The sequence below is a fragment of the Hemiscyllium ocellatum genome, chromosome 15, assembly GCF_020745735.1.
Source record: "Hemiscyllium ocellatum isolate sHemOce1 chromosome 15, sHemOce1.pat.X.cur, whole genome shotgun sequence".
Lineage (NCBI taxonomy): Eukaryota > Metazoa > Chordata > Chondrichthyes > Orectolobiformes > Hemiscylliidae > Hemiscyllium > Hemiscyllium ocellatum.
In genome coordinates this window covers 58,854,720-58,876,993 of record NC_083415.1, presented here as the reverse complement: position 1 = coordinate 58,876,993, position 22,274 = coordinate 58,854,720, and the positions used below count along the sequence as shown (strand labels likewise).

At 42.8% G+C, this 22,274-nt stretch overlaps 1 protein-coding gene across 1 annotated transcript in view; it reads left to right on the top strand.

Moving 5' to 3' along the window:
- Nucleotides 1–22,274, top strand: part of rbck1 (RanBP-type and C3HC4-type zinc finger containing 1) — a 51,850-nt gene that overhangs the window by 10,244 nt on the left and 19,332 nt on the right. Inside the window, exons 5-7 of the mRNA XM_060836523.1 lie at nt 13,129–13,342; nt 19,625–19,734; nt 20,628–20,801. Coding sequence (XP_060692506.1) covers nt 13,129–13,342; nt 19,625–19,734; nt 20,628–20,801 — 498 coding nt within the window. The remainder of the gene's footprint in view (nt 1–13,128; nt 13,343–19,624; nt 19,735–20,627; nt 20,802–22,274) is intronic.

Below are 22,274 nucleotides of genomic sequence, written 5' to 3'. Positions count from 1 at the left end.
TAATCCAGCGTGGCCAAGAAGTGGTGGAGAGTTGCAAGAGGGGAGGGTAGAGTCTGCAGTTTAATGGTGGGAAAACATAATTCACAAGTTGCGCATGTGATTAATATTTGATTTGATTACGCTCTTCCGTCCAGAATGGTCAGGGTTAATCGATTGACTTTGTATGCCGCCATACCATGGTGCAGGTCGTGCCTCGGTGGGTAACACTCTTACTTCTGAGTGTTATAAGGTTCTTGGTTCAAATCCCGCTCCAGAGATTTGAGGCTGGGCCCTACTATTGGAAGCGCTGCTTTCAGATGAAGCTTTAAACTGCCTGCCCTCTCAGGTGGGTATGGAAGATTCTGTATAATTGCTTTGAAGAAGAATGGGAAGTTCTACTAATATTTATCACCTCCAGAACCTGGCCATCATCATTTGTGAGAGCTTGCGATTTTCTATATCGAATGTCAGCATTGTGGGCAAGGCCAGAATTTATTGCCTAAATGGACAACAAGGTTCCTCAATTATAGCAGTAACTACACTTTGAAAGTAGCAGTGAAAAGATTTAGAAAGGTGCTATATCATTTTTTTCACAGGATCATTGGCAAGACCAAAACATATTGTCCATCTTTATTTGCCATTGACTGAGCCCCGTATTAGGGCCAACTGAAAGGAAGGTTAAGAGTCACCAATATAAGTCACCAATTTACAACATAATACATGGCTTGGAAAGGGTGGACGCTGGGAAATTGTTTCCGTTAGGCGAGGAGACTAGGACCCGTGGACGCAGCCTTAGAATTAGAGGGGGTAAAATCAGAACAGAAATGAGGAGACGTTTCTTCAGCCAGAGAGTGGTGGGCCTGTGGAATTCATTGCTGCAGAGTGCAGTGGAGGCCGGGACGCTAAATGTCTTCAAGGCAGAGATTGATAAATTCTTGATGTCACAAGGAATTAAGGGCTACGGAGAGAATGCGGGTAAGTGGAGTTGAAATGCCCATCAGCCATGATTGAATGGTGGAGTGGACTCGATGGGTCAAACGGCCTTACTTCCACTCCTATGTCTTATGGTCTAATGGTCTTAATATTGCTGTGGGTCTGGAGTTACATGTAAAGCAGACCAGACCAGACCAAGTAAGAATGGCAAATTCTTTCCCTAAAGTGACTTAGTTTAACAGGAGGATTTTTTACAATTGACAATAGTTTAATGATAATCATTGAGCTAGCTTTCGACTCCAGATTTATTAATTAAATTCAGATGCCACAGTGGAATTTGAGTTCATGTCCCCACAACATTAGCTTTGGGCTCTGGATTACTGCATTACTGTTATGTCACTGTCTCCCACTAGTGTTGAATGCTGATACTTACTCTTACCTTATTATCATTGCTGGAGAAAGGTTGGTATTCTCTGTGCAAATAATGTAAAATAAAGAACACATTGATAGTTCTGCTAAGTTGAAGTCTACCACCATGGAAACAAAAACACAATTACTGTTTATTTCACTGGGATACCACAATGAGCACAAAAATAGCATAATAAGTAGCCTGTGCACTTTTTGGGTCTAAAGAAATACTTCAACTCCCAAATTAGATGCATGATATGAGTTCTTTGAGGATTCAAAGGATAGCTCACAGAATTACAATACCATGTCTCCTTTCATCCTCATCAAAGGAAGAAAAATCCAAAATGTCTCCCCCACATAGTGTTATCACACAGCATTGAACATCTAGTCCCAAAAGGAGATATTAGAGAAGATGTTCAAAGACTTAAAATAGACATGAGAAGCAAATGTGGTTTGCAAGTGGAATGAACTTCCTGAGGAAATGATGGATGTGGGTACAATTACAACATTTAAAAGGCATTTGGATACATACATGAATAGGAAAGGTTTTGAGGGAAATGGTCAGGTAGGACTAGTTTAGTTTGGGATCATGTTCAGCGTGGACTGTATGTCTCTATAACTTTGTCAAAGTGTAGACTTGAAAGTATGTTATAAGCTACTTTAGTATCTGAGATTTTTGCTAAAATAATGTCTGCAACTAAAAGACATACATTGATTGCAGTTATAAAGAAGGCAGAAGACAGAAATAGGTGGAAAGTTAGGTTGAAAAGTTGAGATGAAGTAAATAGAATGGGGAGGGATGGGTGAAGCATAAACATTAGCATGGACTAGTTGGAATGAATGACCTGATTCTGTGCAGTGTAAGCTATCAGATTCTACAGATATCCTAAAGTAGGGGTGGGGGGGTAGATTTTTGCTACAGCATGGGAATAAGCCATTTGACCCCACAGGTTTAAGTTTAGAACATAGAACATTATAGCCAGTACAGGCCCTTCGGCCCTCGATGTTGCACTACCCTGTGAAACCATTCGAAAGCCCATCTGACCTACATTATTCCATTTTCGTCCATATGCCTATCCAATGACCATTTAAATGCCCTTAAACTTGGTGAGTCTACCACTATTGCAGGCAGTACATTCCATGTCCCTACTACACTCTGAGTAAAGAAACTACCTCTGACATCTGTGCTGTACCTATCACCCCTCAATTTAAAGCTATGTCCCCTCGTGCTAGCCATGCCATCTGAGGAAAAAGGCTCTCACTGTCCACTCTATCTAACCCTTTTATTATCTTATATGTCTCAATTAAGCCATCTCTCAACCTTCTTCTCTCTAACGAAAACAGCCTCAAGTCCCTCAGCCTTTCCTCATAAGACCTTCCCTCCATACCAAGCATCATCCTCCTAGATCCCCTTTGAACCCTTTCCAAAACTTCCACATCCTTCCTGTAATGTAGTGACCCAGAACTCCCTACAATACTCCAAGTGTGGCTGCAACAGAGTTTTGCACAGCTGCAGCACGATCTCATGGTTCCAAAACTCTGTCCCTCTACCAATAAAAGTTAACGCACCGTATGCTTTCTTCACAATCCTATTAACCTGGGTGGCAGCTTTCAAGGATCTATGTCCCTGGACAACGAGATCCTCCTGCTCATCTACACTACCAAGAATCTCACCATTAGCCCAGTACTCTGCATTCCTGTTACTTCTTCCAAAATTAAACGCCTCACACTTTCCTGCATTAAACTCCATTTGCCAACTCTCAGCCCAGCTCTGTAACTTATCTATGTTCCTGTTTAACCGGCAACATTCTTCATTACTATCCACAACTCTACCGAGCTTAATGTCATCCACAAATTTACCAACCCATCCTTCTACACCCTCATCCAGGCTGCAAAACAGATCCTTGTGGTACACCACTAGTAACTGAACTCCAGGATGAATATTTCCCATCAACCACCACCCTCTGTCTTCTTTCAGCTCGCCGATTTCTGATCCAAACTGCTAAACCATCCTCAATCCCATGCCTCCATATTTTGTGCAATATGGAATAGTCTATCGTGGGGAACCTTATCAAAAGCCTTACTGAAATCCATTTACACCACGTCAACCATTTTACCCTTATCTACCTGTTTGATCACCTTCTCAAAAAACTCAATGAGGTTTTTGAGGCATGACCTACCCTTCACAAAACCTGAAAGGCTATTTATGTTCTAAACAGTTTTGATTCCACTGTACTTAATCTTGCCCGATCATCATAACCTTTATTCCTTTTATCCTCGTCTACATATCTGGCTTACTCTGAAATGAATCTATGCTATTTATTTCAAGTAGTAAGTCCTCATTCTAACCATTCTCTGGGTAAAGAGATTTCTGGTGAATATCTTACTGGATTTATTAGTGACTCTCATATATTTATGGCCCCTAGTTTTAGATAGCGCTGCAAGTTTCAAGATTTTGAGCTCCTTTAGGTCACCGCTTTTCATGCTATTCATTCTAGAGAATTATACTCTTGCAAATTTAAAAGAAAACAAGTATTTTGTATCTTCTCCAGAATCTTAGATGTATTGGTCAATGAAACCATGAGAAATAGGAACAGAGTGGGCCTTCAGCACCTTGAGCCTGTTCCACCATGCAAAAGGAACATGGCTGATCCACATTTCTCATAATCCTTGATTCCCCAACTGATCAAGAATCATAGAATCCCTACAGTGTAGTAACAGGCCCTACAGCCCAACGATTCCATGCCGACACTCCGGAGAGTAATCCATCCAGACCCATTCCCTCTACTCTATTACTCTATATTTAGGAGAAAGTGAGGACTACAGATGCTGGAGATCAGAGCTGAAAATGTGTTGCTGGAAAAGTGCAGCAGGTCAGGCAGCATCCAAGGAGCAGGTGAATCGACGTTTCGGGCATGAGCCCTTCTTCAGGAAACAGACCCTTCGGTCCAACCCATCCTTGCCGACCAGATATCCCAACCCAATCTAGTCCCATCTGCCAGCACCTGGCCCATATCCCTCCAAACCCTTCCTATTCATATACCCATCCAGATGCCTCTTAAATGTTGCAATTGTACCAGCCTCCACCACATCCTCTGGAAGTTCATTCCATACACGTACCACTCTCTGCGTGAAAAAGTTGCCCCTAGGTCTCTTTTATATCTTTCTTCTCTCACTTTAAACCTATGCCCTCTAGTTCTGGACTCCCCGACCCCAGGGAAAAGAATTTGTCTATTTACCCTATCCACGCCCCTCTTAATTTTGTAAACCTCTATAAGGTCACCCGTCTGCCTCCGACGCTCCAGGGAAAACAGCCCCAGCCTGTTCAGCTTCTTCCTGTAGCTCAGATCCTCCAACCTTGGCAACATCCTTGTAAATCTTTTCTGAACCCTTTCAAGTTTCACAACATCTTTCCGATAGAAGGAGACCAGAATTGCACGCAAAATTCCAACAGTGGCCTAACCAATGTCCTGCACAGCCACAACGTGACCTCCCAACTTCTGTTAACATTACCCTGACCAATAAAGGAAAGCATACCAAGCACCTTCTTCACTCTCCTATCTACCTACGACTCCATTTTCAAGGAACTATGAACCCGCACTCCAAGGTCTCTTTGTTCAGCAACCCTCCCTAGGACCTTTCCATTAGGTGTATAAGTCCTGGTCTGATTTGCTTTCCCAGAATGCAGCACCTCTCATTTATCTGCATTAAACTCCATCTGCCACTTCTCAGCCCATTGGCCCATCTGGTCCAGATCCTGTTGTAATCTGAGGTGACCCTCTTCGCTGTCCACTACACCTCCAATTTTGGTGTCATCTGCAAACTTACTAACTGTACCTCTTATGCTCGCATCAAAATCATTTATGTAAATGACAAAACGTAGAGGGCCCAGCACCGATCCTTGTGGCACTCCACTGGTCACAGGCCTCCAGTCTGAAAAACAACCCTCCACCACCACCCTCTGTCTTCTACCTTTGAGCCAGATCTGTATCCAAATGGCTAATTCTCCCTGTATTCCATGAGATCTAATCTTGCTAATCAGTCTCCCATGGGGAATCTTGTCAAACACCTTACTGAAGTCCATATAGATTTAATCTTACTGCTCGGCCCTCATCAATCTTCTTTGTTACTTCTTCAAAAAACTCAAATCAAGTTTGTGAGACATGATTTCCCATGCACAAAGCTATGTTGACTATCCCAAATCAATCCTTGTCTTTCCAAATACATGTACATCCAGTCCTTCAGGATTCCCTCCAACAACTTGCCCGCCACCAAGGTCAGTCTCACCGGTCCATAGTTCCCTGGCTTGTCTTTACCTCCCTTCTTAAATAGTGGCACCACATTTGCCAACCTCCAGTCTTCCGACACCTCACCTGTGACTATCGATGATGCAAATATCTCAGCAAGAAGCCCAGCAATCACTTCTCTAGCTTCCCACAGAGTTCTCGGGTACACCTGATCAGGTCCTGGGGATTTATCCACTTCTAACCGTTTCAAGACATCCAGCACTTCCTCCTCTGTAATCTGGAAATTTTGCAAGATGTCACCATTCATTTCCATTCAAAGAGTTGAGGATGCTTATTTTGGGATTATGCAATTTCGTGTTTTTAAAAAAGGACGGATGCATAGTTTAGGGTTTATCATTCACAGCTGATCTGGCGTCCTTACAGCAGGAGGCTTGTGTGTCTGAATCCCCACTGAAATACTTGGCAGAACATCAAACCATTCCACTTCCTGGAATGCACTTGAAATTATATCACGAGTAAGGTTTGGCTGGTTTGCGAACTCTAACTACACCCTTCCTGTTCACTGTAATGACATTGAATAAGTTGTTGTTAAGGTGGTCCTGTACTGGGAAAATAAGTGAAACAGGAGGATTTAAGACAAGGAATGCACTCATGCAATAAGCCTTCTTTTAAAACAATAATTAGTAGAAAGCTCTTTTGGTGTCCTGGCTAATATTGGTCTCTCTTTAACATCATAAAAACAGATTAGCTGCTTATTACCATATTATTATTTGTAGGGACCATGTGTGAGCAAATTAATTGCTACAACTGTAACTATGACATGTAGGTGCCGATGATGGACTGGGGTGGACAAAGTTAAAAATCACACAACACCAGGTTATAGTCCAACAGGTTTTGGAAGCACTAGCTTTTGGAGTGCTGCTTCTTTGTCAGGTGGTAGTGGAGTATAAGATCACACAGAGGGCACAGAATTTATAGCAAAAGTTTACAGTGTGATGTAACTGAAATTAAAAATTGATCTTTTTCAGTACAACTGTAACTAGATTTCTAAAGCACGTCATTGATTTTACAGATGGTTAAGGTAGCTAGTAGTTGTAAATCTACTGTTTTCTTTTCATACAAAGTATTCTTCCTGATATTCAGATATGAAAAGCAGGCATCATAAAACTTTGGTGACTAGTTTCAACTTTAATTCACAAAACATGCCTCCACTGTGGTTTTTACGAGTGCTTTTTGAGGACTGTTACACTGTTCCATCTATTTATCCCACGGAAATAAGAAACTAATGGAGGGTCTGCAGACCTCCCACCAACTGATAACTGAACTGTGAAACCTTGAAGGATAGGCAACAGATGCAGTGAACAAGTATTGGGCTCATGGTATTCCAACCTTCTCTTGGTCTAAATCTCCAGTCCACTATGAGGCTACAGACTTCAATATTTCAGTTCAATAAACTGGGTAGACTCATTGCAGTTTGAAAAAAAAGACACCCCCATTAAGTGCACATCCCCGAAATGAACAGAGACAGATTGACCTTTCCTGAATATGGCGTCACTCCGGGGGTTTGCTTGTTAAAATTATTTTGACAAAAATAGTTTCATCACAAATATATCCATGTTCAGCCATAACCATGATTTTGCCTGAACTGCTGTGCTCTTCCAGCACCATTAATCCAGAATCCTATAACCATGACTGTCTGTTATTTTGGCGCATTATTTACTGACTGTTTAAATTATTTCACTGGATGTGAGTAGTGCTGACAAGGCAATTGTCTCTTGGTGGTGTGGTACCACAGTCCACAGAGGATAGAATGAGGGAGGATTAGTGCTGTTAAGGGCAGAGTCCCAGGATTTTCATCCAGGTACAGTGAAGGAACTGCAGTGTAATTCCAATTGAGGATGGTGGGATCTTGAAAGGGAGTTTGCAGGTTGTAGTGTTAAGGAGCTGTCGAAGGAGGCTTGGTAAGTTGTTACATTGTCTCATATAAATCAGGCTGGTCCAATAGAAGGGGGATCAACTGTGTCCGGCTGAAGGGGATCCACTGTGCTCAAGTGAGGGGTGAATCCACTCTGTCCCACCAAGGGGATCCACTGTATCTGACTGAGGAGGATTCACTGTGTTTGTCTGAAGTGGATCCAATGTGTCTGAGTGAGGAGGGATCCCCCTGTATCTGGCCGAGGGGTTCCTGTGTGTCCTTCCAGGCTGTTTTACAAAATATCGGTAACTGGAAAAGTTTAAGAGGAGTTGCTCCTCCAACCAAAGGCTGGTTCTATCCCACATTTGCTTCTGATAGGTTCCCCCACTCTTTTCAGCAAAAAGACTCATTCCCCACCAACCACTCTTGGGGATGGGACAACAAGGGGTCAAAATATGTGTGCACCAACCCAAAAACAAATGCTAACACAAAAAGCAAAAACGAAATCGAGACTACGGAAACAAAATGTTATTGTAAAATGCTAACTTCTTTTACACACAATTTCTCACAGCAGAACTTGAACCCATAACCTCCTCTCTAAGGGGTGAGTGTGCTGTTATTGAGCTAAAGCCAACCCTACACAGGTTTCTTCTATCAGCAGTAAGTATGAGCAGAAAACAGCGTGTGATATGACTTGTGTTTCTGAATGGAAGCAGATCCTAACGTCCAGAATGCAAAGAGCCATTTCCTTCAATTTTAGAACAAACGCTTTTGTGATTATTCAGTTGTAACTTCACCACAACCTAGATCTGCACTCTTATTACTAACTGTCGAAGCTCTAAAGGACTGTGCCCCACTTAGAACATAGAACATAGAACGTTATAGCATAGTACAGGTCCTTCGGTCCTCGATGTTGTGCCAAACAGTGAAATTAATCTGATGCCCATCTAACCTACACCATTCCATTATTATCCATATGTATATCCCTGATATCTGTCCTAAATCTAATCCCCAATTTAAAGTTATGTCCCCTCGTGTTAGCCTTCACAATCCAAAGAAAACGGTCTCACTGTCCACCCTATCTAACCCTCTGATTATTGTATATGTCTTGATTAAGTCACCTCTCAACCTTCTTCTCTCTAATGAAAATAGCCTCAAGTGCCTCATAAGACCTTCCTTCCATACCAGACAACATCCTAGTAAATCTCCGCGGAACCCTTTCCAAAGCTTCCACATTCTTCCTATAATGCAGTGACCTAAACTGCAAGCAATATTCCAGGTACCGTCTTGTACAACTGAAGCATGATCTTGTGGTTCAGAAACTTAATCCTCCTACCAATAAACGCCAACACACCATATGCCTTCTTAACAACCCTATCGACCTGGGTGGCAACTTTTCTGGGATTTATGCAAATGGACACCGAGATCTCTCTGGCAGCAGTGGGGACTGCAGATGCTGGAGATTAGAGTCAGGATTAGAGTGGTGCTGGAAAAGCACAGCAGGTCAGGCAGCATCCAAGGAGCAGGAAAATCGACGTTGTGGGCAAAGGCCCTTTGTCGATTTTCCTGCTCCTCAGATGCTGCCTGACCTGCTGTGTTTTTCCAACACCACTCTGATCTTGACCGAGATCTCTGTTAATCTACACTGCCAAAAGTTTTGCCATTAGCCCAGTACTCTGCATTCTTGTTACTTCTTCCAAAGTGAACTACCTCACACTTTTTCACATTAAACTCCATTTGCCACTTCTCAGCCCAGTTCTGCATCTTATCTATGCCCCTCTGTAACCCACAACATCGTTCGGCACTATCCACAACTCTGCCTACTTTAGTGTCATCCGCAAATTTACTAGCCCATCCTTCTATGTCAACCTCCAGATCATTTATAAAAGTGACAAACAGCAATGGCCCCTAAACAGATTATTGCAGCATACCACTGGTAACTGTGCTCCAGGATGAACATTTCCCACCAACCACCACCTTCTGTTGTCTTTCATCTAGCCAATTTCTGACCCCAACCACAAGATCACCTTCAATCCCAAAACTCCAGATTTTGTGCAATGGCCTACCATGTGGAACCTCACCAAATGCCTTACTGAAGTCCATGTTCACCACATCAACTGCTTTACCTTCATCCACCTGTTTTGTCACCTTCTCAAAGAATTCAATAAGGTTAGTGAGGCACGACCTACCCTTCACAAAAACATGTTGATTACTCCTAATAAAATTATTCCTTTCCAGATAATTATAAATCCTGTCTCTTATTACCTTTTCCAGCACCTTACCCACAACCGAAGTAAGGCTCACTTGATCTAGAATTCCCAGGGTTGTCCCGACTCCCCTTCTTAAACAAGGGAACAACATTTGCTATCCTTCAGTCTTCTGGCACTACTCCTGTTGACAATGATGACATAAAGATTGAAGCCAAAGGCTCTGCAATCTCCTCCCTGGCTTCCCAGAGAATCTGAGGATAAATCCTATCCAGCCCAGGAATCTTAACTATTTTCAGATCTTTCAAAATTTCTAAAACCTCCTCTTTGTCAACCTCAATCCCATCTAATCTAGTAGCCTGTATCTCCATATTGTCACTAACATTGCCCTTTTCCAATGTGAATACTGACAAAAAGTATTCATTAAGCATTTTCCCTATGTCCTCACGATCCACACACAACTTTTCACTAGTGTCTTTGATTGGCTCTACTCTTACTCTAGTCATTCTTTTATTCCTGATATACCGATAGAAGGCCATAGGGTTTTCCTTGATCCTATCTGCCAGCAACTTCTCATGTCCCCTCCTGGCTCTTCTTAGCCCTCTCTTTAGATCTTTTCTGGCTAACTTGTAACTCTCCAACCTCTTAACTGAGCCTTCACACCTTATCCTCACATAAGCCTTCTTCTTCCTCTTAACAAGAGCTTCAACTTCTCTAGTAAACCATGGCTCCTTCTGTCAACAACTACCTCCCTGCCTAATAGGCATGTACTTACCAAGGATCTGCAGTAGCTGTTCCATGAATAAGCTCCACATTTCAAGTGTGTCCATCCCCTGCAGTTTCCTCCCCCATCTTATGCATTCTAAATCTTGCTTAATTCCATCATAATTGCCTTTCCCCCAGATATACCTCTTTCTCTGCAGTATATTCCTATCCCTGCCCACTGCTTTTGTAAACATAACCAAATTATGGTCACTATCACCAAAGTGCTCACCTACCGCCAAATCTAATGCCTGGCCGGGTTCATTCGCAGTACCAAATCCAATATGGCATCGCCCCTTGTTGGCCTGTCCATACCCTGTGTCAGAAAACCCCCGCACACATTGAACAAAAACTGATCCATCTAAACTACTTGAACTATAGTATTCCCAGTCAATATTGGGGAAGTTAAAGTACCCCATGACATCTACCCTGTTACTCTTGCTCTTATTGAGAATCATCTTTGCCATTCTTTTCTCTACATCCCTGGATCAACTTGGAGGCCTATAGAAAACTCCCAACGGGGTGAGTCTTTCCTTTCCTATTTCAAACCTCTGTTAGTCTTCCTTTTTCACCAGCTCTTCAACCAGGACGATGGCTTGTTTCAAATCGTTCTTCTTAATTCAGGATTGGAAGAGGTGCTTCTTGAAGCCCAATTGAGAAAGGACCAAGCTAGAACCTCCCAGAAATACGTACGTGTCAAAAAACTGAAGGGGTTGGAAGAACGTAACTCCATTCACCAGGGAGAGGATATCGAGAAAGTTATTACAACTAAAAGCTTACAAGTGTCCAGGACCTAATGAAATTCATCCTATTTTCTTAAAAGGAGTGGCTGCTGAAATAGGAGATATATTGGTTTCCATTTTGTAAAATGGCCCAGATTCCTGAAAGGTCCCATCAGATTGGAAAACAGCGAATGAGACTTACCTTTTCGCAAAAGGAAGGGAGGCAGAAAGCAGAAATCTGCAGGCCCGTCTGTCTTAGGGAATATTCTAGAATCATTTTTTGAGGTTGTGGGAGAGCACTTAAAAATTTTCAGTGTACAGGTAATCAGGCAGGTCAATTCAATTTTGTGAAAGGGAAATCGTGTTTGACTATTTTATTGAAGCTCTTTGCGTAAGGAACAAGCCATATAGCTAAAAGGAAACCTGTGATGCTGTGAGAGGGTCACTACTTATGAACCAGGGGACTTAGGTTCAAGTCTCACCTGTACCAAAACTAAGTCTTACCAAATCTGTTATGGTTGACTAAAGTTATGTGTGAGTTCCTGAGGGAACCTTACAGGATTGGCACTGAAATGTCATTACCTCTTGTAGGAGGGACTGGAATTATGGGGCAATGTTTAACAAAAGGGTCACCCATTCAAGACTGAGATGAGGAGAAATTCTATTCTGTAAGAGGGATGAGTGCTTTTGGAACTCTGTTTTTCCCAGGGATTGACAGAGGTGAGTCATTAAACATTTTACAGAGGTGGATGGATTCTTGAATAACAAGACAGTCAAAGAGAATGGGAAACAAGTGGAATTGAGGCAACAGACAGATCAGCCATGATCTTGTTGAATGACAAAGCAGGCTTGAGGGGCTTCATGTTGATATGGAGAAGCTACAAGCAGCACACTGTACATGATATAACTCAACCTGAGACCTGGAACTATGCTGAACAGGGAGGCCTTATGGAAGACAGCTGCTTGAGAAGGTGGGGAATGTCAGTCAAGTTGGGGAATGGGAGACTGATAGAGCTGTTGGAAACAGAAATTTTGTTCACCTCCTCCATCACCAATCCAAATGAGGGTAAAATTGAAATATAATACCCCACAGCCCCTTCCCGTCATCAAATAAAAACCTAGATAGTAGACATTACTGTTGTTATATATCGCTGGTGGACAGAGTGGGTGTCTAAAATGGTGAAAGAGGTTCAATCAAGTAGGATGTTCTGTCCTGTATGGTGTGAAACGTCTTGAGCGTTGTTGGGGCTGCACTCACCCAGGAAAGTGGGAGATTTCCCTCATACTCCTGATTTGAGCCTTGGAGATGATGGACAGGCTTAGGGGAGTCAGGAGGTGAGTTAGTCACCACACACTTTCCATACCTGAGGGCAGTAAGGTGTTGAGCAACCTAATTTGTCAGAGATCTCTCGATGATCTCTTTGTAACTGGTTAATACCACTTCTTTGGAGGTCTGACTAATTTTCCATGAGACACACTTTGACCCCTAGCCCGCCTGCCATCAGTGCAAATTCTAAACTGCTTGCCCTATCAATGCAATGTTGGCTTTAGCTCAAAAACAGCACCCTTTCCTCTAAGGCAAGAAGGTTGTGTGTTCAAATCTGACTCTGGGCAATTCTGTATAACGTACTTTAGTTTAGTTTAGCATTGTGGAAAAGCTCTACTAAAGAAGGTGACACCACTCAAATGATACAATAAACCAATATCTTTCCTGGTCTCTCAATGGATCCCATGGCTTTTTTTTGAAGAAAAGCCAGTGAGTTCTCTGCTGTGACCTGGTCAATACTTAACCCTCAATCACTATCACTGTATTTGAAAGATCCTCATTGGGTTGTAAAGCTCAGAATAACCTCGGGTTGTTAAAAAGGCGATAGACAAAGGCAGTTTATTTTTTTGAGTCAATTTGAAAGTCTCATCGAATGAATGTTATTTGTTGCCTCTTGTTGCCCATAAAGGTCTATAATGATTACAGTTTTCATCCGAAACTGCAGCAGTGGATCATCGCCCATCGATTGGCAAAGGACCATGAAACCTTGCACTTCCATGGCATTCGGAAGGATGGGGACACGGCATTTATGTATCTCCTATCAGGCAAGCATGCCAACCTCAGACAGAGGCAGTGTGAACTGGATCGGATCCTGCTTCTACAAGCAGCAGAGACAGCCAGTGGTAAGTATTCATTTCAGGAAACACCTCTTCAGAGAAAAGCTAATGGAAACCTGGCACCCTCTGCCCAACAACAAGCTGCTATCAACTGAGATTGATAGACTTTTGCTATGTGAGGGGCATTCATTGTTAAGGTATAGTCATCCCCAAAGTGGGGAGCTGATGGCTGTGGTATTATTGTTATACTTCATCCAGATTCTCAGCTGATGTTCTAGGTACCTGGGATTTGAACTCAATTCTAAAAAAATCTGGAATTAAGAATCTACCGATGACTGTGAAACCATTTTTGGTTGTTGGGAAAACCTCGTCTGGCTCACTAACGTCTTTCAAAGAAGGAAATCTGCCAACCAGACCCAGTCTGGCCTAATGTGACTCCAGACCCACGGCAATTGTCGACTCTCAACCTGGGTTCCAGGTTTCCATTAGCCTTTCTCTGAAGATTGCAGATGATACGAAGATTGGTGGAGTTGTGGATAGTGAGGAGGGCTGTTGTCAGCTGCAAAGGGACTTAGATATGATGTAGAGCTGGGCTGAGGAGTGGCAGATGGAATTTAGCCCTGTCAAGTGTTGTCCATTTTGGAAGGACAAATAAGAATGCGGAATACAAGGTTAACGGTAGGGTTCTTAGTAAGGTAGAGGAGCAGAGGGATCTTGGGATCTATGTCCATAGCTCTTTGAAAGTTGCCACTCAGGTGGATAGAGCTTGTAAGAAGCCTATAGTGTATTAGCGTTCATTGGCAGAGGGATTGAATTCAAGAGTTGTGAGGTGATATTGCAGCTGTATAGGACCTTGGTAAGGCCACATTTGGAGTACTGTGTGCAGTTCTGGTCGCCTCACTTTAGGAAAGAAGTGGAAACTTTGGAGAGGGTGCAGAGGAGATTTACCAGGGTGTTGCCTGGAATGGAGAATAAGTCGTACGAGGATAGGTTGAGAGTGCTAGGCCTTTTCTCATTGGAATGGCGAAGGATGAGGGGTGACTTGATAGAGGTTTATAAGATGATCAGGGGAATAGATAGAGTAGACAGTCAGAGACTTTTTCCCCGGGTACAACAGAGTGTTACAAGGGGACACAAATTTAAGGTGAAGGGTGGAAGGTATGGGGGGATGTCAGGGGTAGTTCTTTACCCAGAGAGTGGTGGGGGCATGGAATGCGCTGCCTGTGTGAGTGGCAGAGTCAGAATCATTGGTGACCTTTAAGTGGCAATTGGATAGGTACATGGTTAGGTGCTTGAGCTAGGACAAATGTTCGGCACAACATTGTGGGCCGAAGGGCCTGTTCTGTGCTGTATTGTTCTATGTTCCATGTTCTATGGCCTTTGAAATTGGCAAGCCACATAGTTCAAGGGCAGCTTGGAGTGGGCAATAAATGCTGGTCATCCAGCGACACCCAATAGGTGAGTAAAACAAATCTATTTAATGGAGGAACTGATGTCAGGGGCTGAATTGCCTCTTTTGATGTCAAACGATGTTACAGGCCAAATAATGGAACTGTAATACTTCACAGAATCCCTGGAAGCAGGCCATTTGTCCCATCAAGTTCACACTCATGTGACATCCCACCCAAACCCATAACCCTGCATTTCTCACTTAGCCTGCACATCCTTGGACACCACGGGCAATTTAGCACGGCCAAACCACCTAATCTGCACATCTTTGGATTGTGGGAGAAAACTGGAGCACCTGGAGGATACACACACAGACACAGGGGAGAACATGCAAACTCTGCACAGACAGTTGCCTGAGGATGGAATCAAATCCGGGCCCCTGGCACTGTGAGGCAGCTGTACTGACCACTGAACTACCGTACCGCCCTAACTAACAACCTGGATTCTTAAAACAGGGCAAGATTTGAATGGGAGATGTTCAAGTCACGAAACTGATGGTCTCCAAGTCAACTGTTTGTCATGATCCTGTCGCTGAGTTAATTTCAACAATAGAAGCAATGTGCTGAGGCTCATTATTCCTAAATAAGGAGCCCAATAAACCCTCATTTTCCAAACCAACCAGGATTTCCACGCAGCAACACAGGTCCCTATCTGCACAAGTCCAAACATTACTGTCAGAATCAAAGGGAGAGAGTGAGGACTGCAGATGCTAGAGCTCAGAGTTGAGTATATGGTGCTGGAAAAGCACAGCAGGTGAGACAGCATCTGAGGAGCAGGAGAATCGACATTTCGGGCATAAGCCCTTCATCAGGAATGTTAGAAACGAAGCTTAACCGATTAATATAAAAGCAAAATATTGCAGGTGCTGGAAATCTGAAACAAACACACAGAATGCTGGAGAACCTCAGCAGGTCTGGCAGCATCTGTGGAGAGAGAAAAACAGTGTTAAAGCTTTGAGACCAATATGACTCTTCTTCAGAACTGTGAGATGTTGAAAAAGTGTTTTATTTCATACTTTTAACGGAGGGTGAGGAGAGGCCAGAAGCACAGTGCAAAAGTCTAAGGGGTTATTAATGTTTAATCTGTTTGTTTGAAGAGATGAAGAAATAATTTCACAAACTCCTACTGATATCACCAACTTGGTAATTTCATCTGTGCGTACATGTATGTGCATGGAATTGTGAACAATGCACTCAGATTCCTGCTCATCGTCTGAATGACAGAAATGATTGTGTGATTTGTTTTTAAACATGATGTGGAAGTGCCGGTGTTGGACTGGGGTGGACAAAGTTAAAAATCACACAACACCAGGTTATACTTCAGCAGGTTTATTTGGAAGCACTAGCTTTCAGAGGAGCAGCGCTCCGAAAGCTAGTGCTTCCAAATAAATCTGTTGGACTATAACCTGGTGTTGTGTGATTTTTAACTTTGTTTTAAAATACATCAGGTTGTTTTCTGTTCAAGGGACACTTTGGGACACAGGAGGATAATTAATTTCCTCAGTGAAGAAAAGAATACATGCATTTTCATAATGAATCAGACCCAATTGCGCATAACAGCATGAACATAAACAATTGCTTGTTTAATCAAATTTCAGGAAAATCAACCCTAAATTTCTGATTCACGATCATTTTTGAGTTATAGAAGAGGGAGTAAACAGAAGCCATGGCCCCCAGTTCAATTCTGGGCGCCAATCATCTTTGGCACTATTCCAAAAAAACTAAAGAAGTTATTCCTCGTGTCCTGGACGAATGTTGTACCTCAGCTGAAATCACAAAAGATATTTCATTGTTGATAATTGGATAATGCTAAGAGCAAAACAGCACATTTTCCTTAACCTTCAGAATCAATCATTGATCTCCCTTACAGGTTTCACTGAGGAATAGCTGGTCAGTACAACATATTTGAAGAGTTAAGGTCCTCTTAATGACTTACTTGAGACTTTCTTTATTCATTCATGGGAAGTGGGCTGACCAACATTTATTGCCTGACCCCCCAGCTGCCCTTGAGATGGTGGTGATGAACTGCCTTCTTGAACTTCACGCTATAAGTTAATCCGAAATGCCTTTAGGGAGGGATTTTGACCAAAGTTTGATGTTCCATTTATTATTAACACGTAGAAGAGAAAGAAATCATGTTACAAACTCCTAATTATATCACCAACAGGTCAATGTAATCTGTGCGAATTCCCAACAATTCTCTGGTATTACAGAGTGTTTACACAGAAACAGATCATTCAGCCCAACTGGTCCATGCTAGTGTTCCACATAAACTCCCTACTTCCATTTTTACTTATTCTATCTCAGCCAATCACCTTTTATTTGCTTTTTTTCCATTATACGCTTATTAGGCATTTGTTTAATATTTTTTGTCTTAAAATAATATCTTCCATGTCAACTGCAATTTCCTCACAGCCAATGCATGGACCCCACAGTCAAACTAACATGTCAAGTTCCAGTTTTTTAACACTCCCTGCATAAAGACATTCCTTGTTAGTTCCTCACTGGATTTGTTTGTGACACTCTTACATTTATGACTTTTAAATCTGCGCTCCCTCATAGGTTGAAAATTTCCGCTGTATCTAATCTATCAAACCTCTTCATATTCTTAAAGATTTATGTTAGATTCCACTCCCCCACCTGAGCTGTTTCTGTCCGAGAGAAATGTCCAAGCCCATTCAGACTTGGCTCTCGTACCACACAGCAAACTTTACAATCTTGTCTTGCATCTTCTCTGAAGCTAATTTTTATATTTTCTTCATTGTTTTGTAGAATGTAGGTATCACTGGCCAGCCCTTGAACATTTCAGAGGGCGGTGAAAAGTCAACCATATTGCTATGGGACTGGAGTCACATATAGGCCAGTCTGGATAAGGACAGCAGATTTCCTTTGCAAAAAAAATTCAACAGTCAGCCAAATGAGTTTTTGCAGCAAGCAATGATTATTTTATAACTTCTCCAATTCCAGATTTTTATTCATTCTTATTATTTGTTTCAAAAATCTTACCAGCTACAATGGTAGGATTTGAAACATACACCTACAGCATCAGGCTAGGCCCCTGAACTATTCTTCCAGGGTCTTCGTAACTAAGCTGCCACCTCCCCACGTATGGAATTTATCATACAGAGAACAGAGCCAGAATTTTTAAATTGGGGCCAGGGTGAAATCTGGAACACTGAGAGCCATTGGGAGGCCCTCCAGCCATCTGAGACTGAGAGCCCCATTGCAAGGCATTGGGAGGGGCAAGGAAAGATAACAACTGTATCTTACTTTTTCACAAATACACAGTCTTTGCCCAATAGACACAGACACGCCCAAGTGTGACAGAACAGGCCTGGGTTGCGAGTAGGTGTGATCTCTTGTGTGAGCTATCGTACACCTACCCTCCCTCTCCTTCCCCCATCCCACTCTGAACCCATCATGTTGGTTTGGCTGTGGGGTCCAAGCATTGGCTGTGAGGAAATTGCAGTTGACATGGAAGATATTATCTAATCAGCCCGTTCTCTCCTGTTGCGACACACCTTTGGAGCAGGTGGGACTTGAACGCAGGTCTCTTGGCCCAGAGGTAGGGATGTTACCACTACACCATTGGAAGCCAGACTTTTTTTTAACTGAGGAGATTCCAACTCTCCTGGTTATATTTTCTTTTCTCATTTTTTTTCTTTGTTTCCCTCTACACAACTGCCATATGGTAGTGGTGCTTATATCCCCCAGCTGAATCCTGCACCCACATGGGATATAAGTGGATTTCAACAGTTTCATCATTTCCTCTCCCCCACCCTATCCCAGTCCCAAGCCTCCAACTCAGCACCACCCTCCCATCCCTTCCATCACTAACCCCTCTGACTTATCACCTTCTCCCTCACCTTCATCCACCTATTGCTTTCCCAGCTAATCCCCCCCCCCCCCCACCCCCCCATCCCATTCATCTCTCAGCCCCGACCCATAAGCCTCATTCCTGATAAAGGGCTTATGCCCGAAACATCGGTTCTCCTGCTCCTCAGCTGCTGCCTGACCGGCTGTGCTTTCCCAGCACACTCTCAAATTATATTCCCCAGTAGCCATGCTGTAAGTGTGTGTGTGTGTGTGTGGGTGCAGTACACAGTGAAAACACTAAATGTAAAGAACCCAGTTAATATGGAAACTAGACTTTAATAGCATGTCTTTAATTGATGACACTTGGCTTTCACTTTTCAGACAAATCCAATGTGACCACTTCCCTCCACAGGCTGGCCTCTTTCCAAATGAATGGGAATCCCCTGTTGTGGGATCTGGCACAGAGCTTGGTACTGCCAGATGGAGTGTTCTTCTCTGACCTGGACCGGGAACCTTTTCAAATTCCACCTCCACAAGTATGTGCCACATTCTGAGTGGAGTTATCTCCACAAGTTTATGTGCACATCAGCTGATGTCCTTGTGCTGTTGCCATGTGACCAGGCTTCAAGTGTAAATGGGTACGGTTTACCAATTCCACCTCGTCCTGAACAAAGACTTGCGTTTATGTAACGCCTTTCCAGAGTGGGGCATCTCACTCACTTTTCCTGTATCCACAGATTGAACAGAATTTGTGGCCTGATCGATCAACGAGTTCTGGAGAGTCACAACTTGTGTTGCATTATTGGCAAAATTGCTGCCCCATTTATCCATCAGTAATGACACGTGTCACAAACTCACCAGTGTTTTTCTGGCATGATTTGGGTGAAACCAAGTTTTTGCAGAAGAGGACAGTATATGCAAATAATGCTGCTGAATTCTACACCTTTATTTCTCGATCATCAGAAGGAGAGTCTCCAAGCTGTTAATAAAATGACAAATTTCAAGAAATGATTGGCATTGGTGTTGCTTTGGCTGTTAATGAGAGAGAAGATTTCAGAAAATTAAACTCATCCCTTTCTTCTAGGTATGTTCAATTCAAAACTGAACAATGAAGATGCTTTTCTTAAGTTGGAAGCACGTGGTGCCCAGGTACAATCAAATGAAGCAAACATTTTGCCAGAGGAATCAGCAAAGGTAGGTACTTTTCTCATCATCAACTCCATTGTAGTAATGTTATGGACCAGACCAGAACCCCTCAAAATATATTAGGAAGTAGCCGTGACTCTAACATTTTCTTATTTTAAAGGTAAATATGAGCTGTTGTGTTTCAGATGCAATTCGTTTGGTCAAACTATTCGACATTAAGCAGAACACAATTTATTTGAACACTAGTTAAACGATAGTCAGTTCTGATGTAACATGATGGTTCCATTCCTGTGCGATCCTGCCTTATAAGGTAATTGCATAACAGCAACACCATTGAAACCAATGGGGCCAGAATCGCATGATAGCCAATATAGTTAGGGAAAGTTTGCGCTCTCCAAATAATGGTCTAAATTCTTCAAGTGTGTTATAGTCAATTTGCGTTGAAGAAACATGCATTATAGCAGAACCGACTCTACAACAAAAGAAAGAAAGAACCCGGAATAAGTTAATTCTATTAAAAAACTTAACAGAATAATGGATACAGTAACTATTAGTAATTAACTGTTCCAATATGGTCACATCCCATAAACACATCTTGGCAAAAGGCAAGCTCAGAAAACAGATTTGCCTCAGATGCAATCTAGCAGCTCAGGAAGAGAGCTCCCAACCTTTGGTTGTAATCGAGAGAAGGAAATATAGCTTCGACTTCTTCAAGATCCCAACAGCAACTGCTGCTGCAAATTAAACATCCCTGGTTCTAGAGCCTAATGATAAAGTCCTAATACTCGGTACCTAATGGAAGGCACCAAGTCTTTGCTTTCGATAAGCTGTAAAACACAAAGCCATTGGATGAAATAAATGATGTTTCTCCTTTTCTTCTCTCTCTCTCTCTCTCTCTCTCTCTCTATCTATCTATCTATCTCTCTCTCTCTCTCTCTCAGATTGGTTGGGTGTGTTCAGGTTGCACGTACATTAATAAACCAACCCGTCCAGGTTGTGAAATGTGTAGCACAGCCAGACCAGACAACTACCAAGTCCCAGACATGTATCAACCTGATGAAGAAGAACTCCAGAGAATGAAGAATGAAGAAGAAAGTTTTAAACAATATGAACAGGTAATACTTTTGCCATTTTTCAATACCCCTTGGCTTTTTAATGTTCTGTTTGATTTCTGCTTTTCCTCTTTTCACTGTCTACCATCCATTATTAGCTTCCACTGTGGTTCAATCCTATTGCATTAAAGTGGAATGTTTTCAAAATTTCCACACTACAAATGGTGAATACTGATGGCCCATAAGCTCGAGTGCAACTCTATACATTTATACAAGGACATGATGGATCAGTGGTTAGCACTATTGCCTGATAGTGCCAGGGAGCCTGGTTTGATTCCACCCTCGGTTGACTGTCTGTGTGGAGTTTGCACGTTCTCCCTGTGCCTAGCTTGGTTTTCTCCGGGTGCTCCTGTTTCCTCCCACAGTCCAAAGATATACAGGTTAGGTGGATCGACCATGCTAAATTGTCCCATAGTATTCAGGAATGTGCAGGCTAGGCAGGATAACTATGGTAAATGTGGGGTTCTGGGTATAGGGTTGATGCTGTGTAGAAGTTCAATGCTGACCTGATGGGCCAAATGGCCTCCATCTGCAATGTAGGGCTTCTATGATAATGCTGGAGCTTCACCAAACCTATGGAGTTAGTGTGAGATAGACCTATCACCGAGATCTCCTCAGAGTCTTCGCAATGATGTCTGTCAATATAACCCATACCTGATTGCTGTCATTCAATAAACGGTCTCTTTTTAAGACTGTCTTCATTAGACTACCCAGTGGTTTCCTCTACCTTACTGGACAATGCAGGCCCTGTAGATCCTAATCTGAAAAGGAAGGTGGTGGCATGATGACCAAGAGTCCAGCTAGCTCGTACAATATGGCGTCAGTAGTGGTCATCGGAAGATTTAGTTTAGCTGCTGTAATAACTCAGGAATCCCAACTGGAAAGGAATGTTGTTTTTTGTTGAACACCAAAAAACTTATGGTGTATGTAGGCTAGTCCCAACCTGGAACAGACAGTTCTGCAGACCCATCCCTGGATCTACTTTATCTGGCTTGCTCCTTATATCAGGACGTGTTATTGTACACAACTGAATGTCTTTCCTACCACCAGATCACCTTGACTTTGTTTTTGCTTTTGTTTTTAATCACCTGGGCCTGCTTTATGAAGGGCTCAGGGTGCTGAGTTCTAGTTGGGCAGGCCATTGCCTGTTACAAAGGAAAGTCATAGTCAGTCAGCTCCACAACAATATTAATTTGTGATGTCCCATGGGTCTTGTAGGGGTTATCACAATTGCAGTTGTATCGGTACCCCACCCCAACCCAGCCTCACACCAGACCCCACCCTCCCTCCCCCCCACAATGTTGGGAACCTGGAAATGGAGGCAATTTAATAACAGAAGCCCCAAGTCCCTCCCTGAGGGCCTCTCCCTGAGGGTGCCCACATGATATCACTGCCACTCCTGCTACCAGTCCCTCAGTAGTCTCCACATCCCGAGGTAGTCTGGTGACCCTGTCCCTGAGCCACATTGTTAGAGCC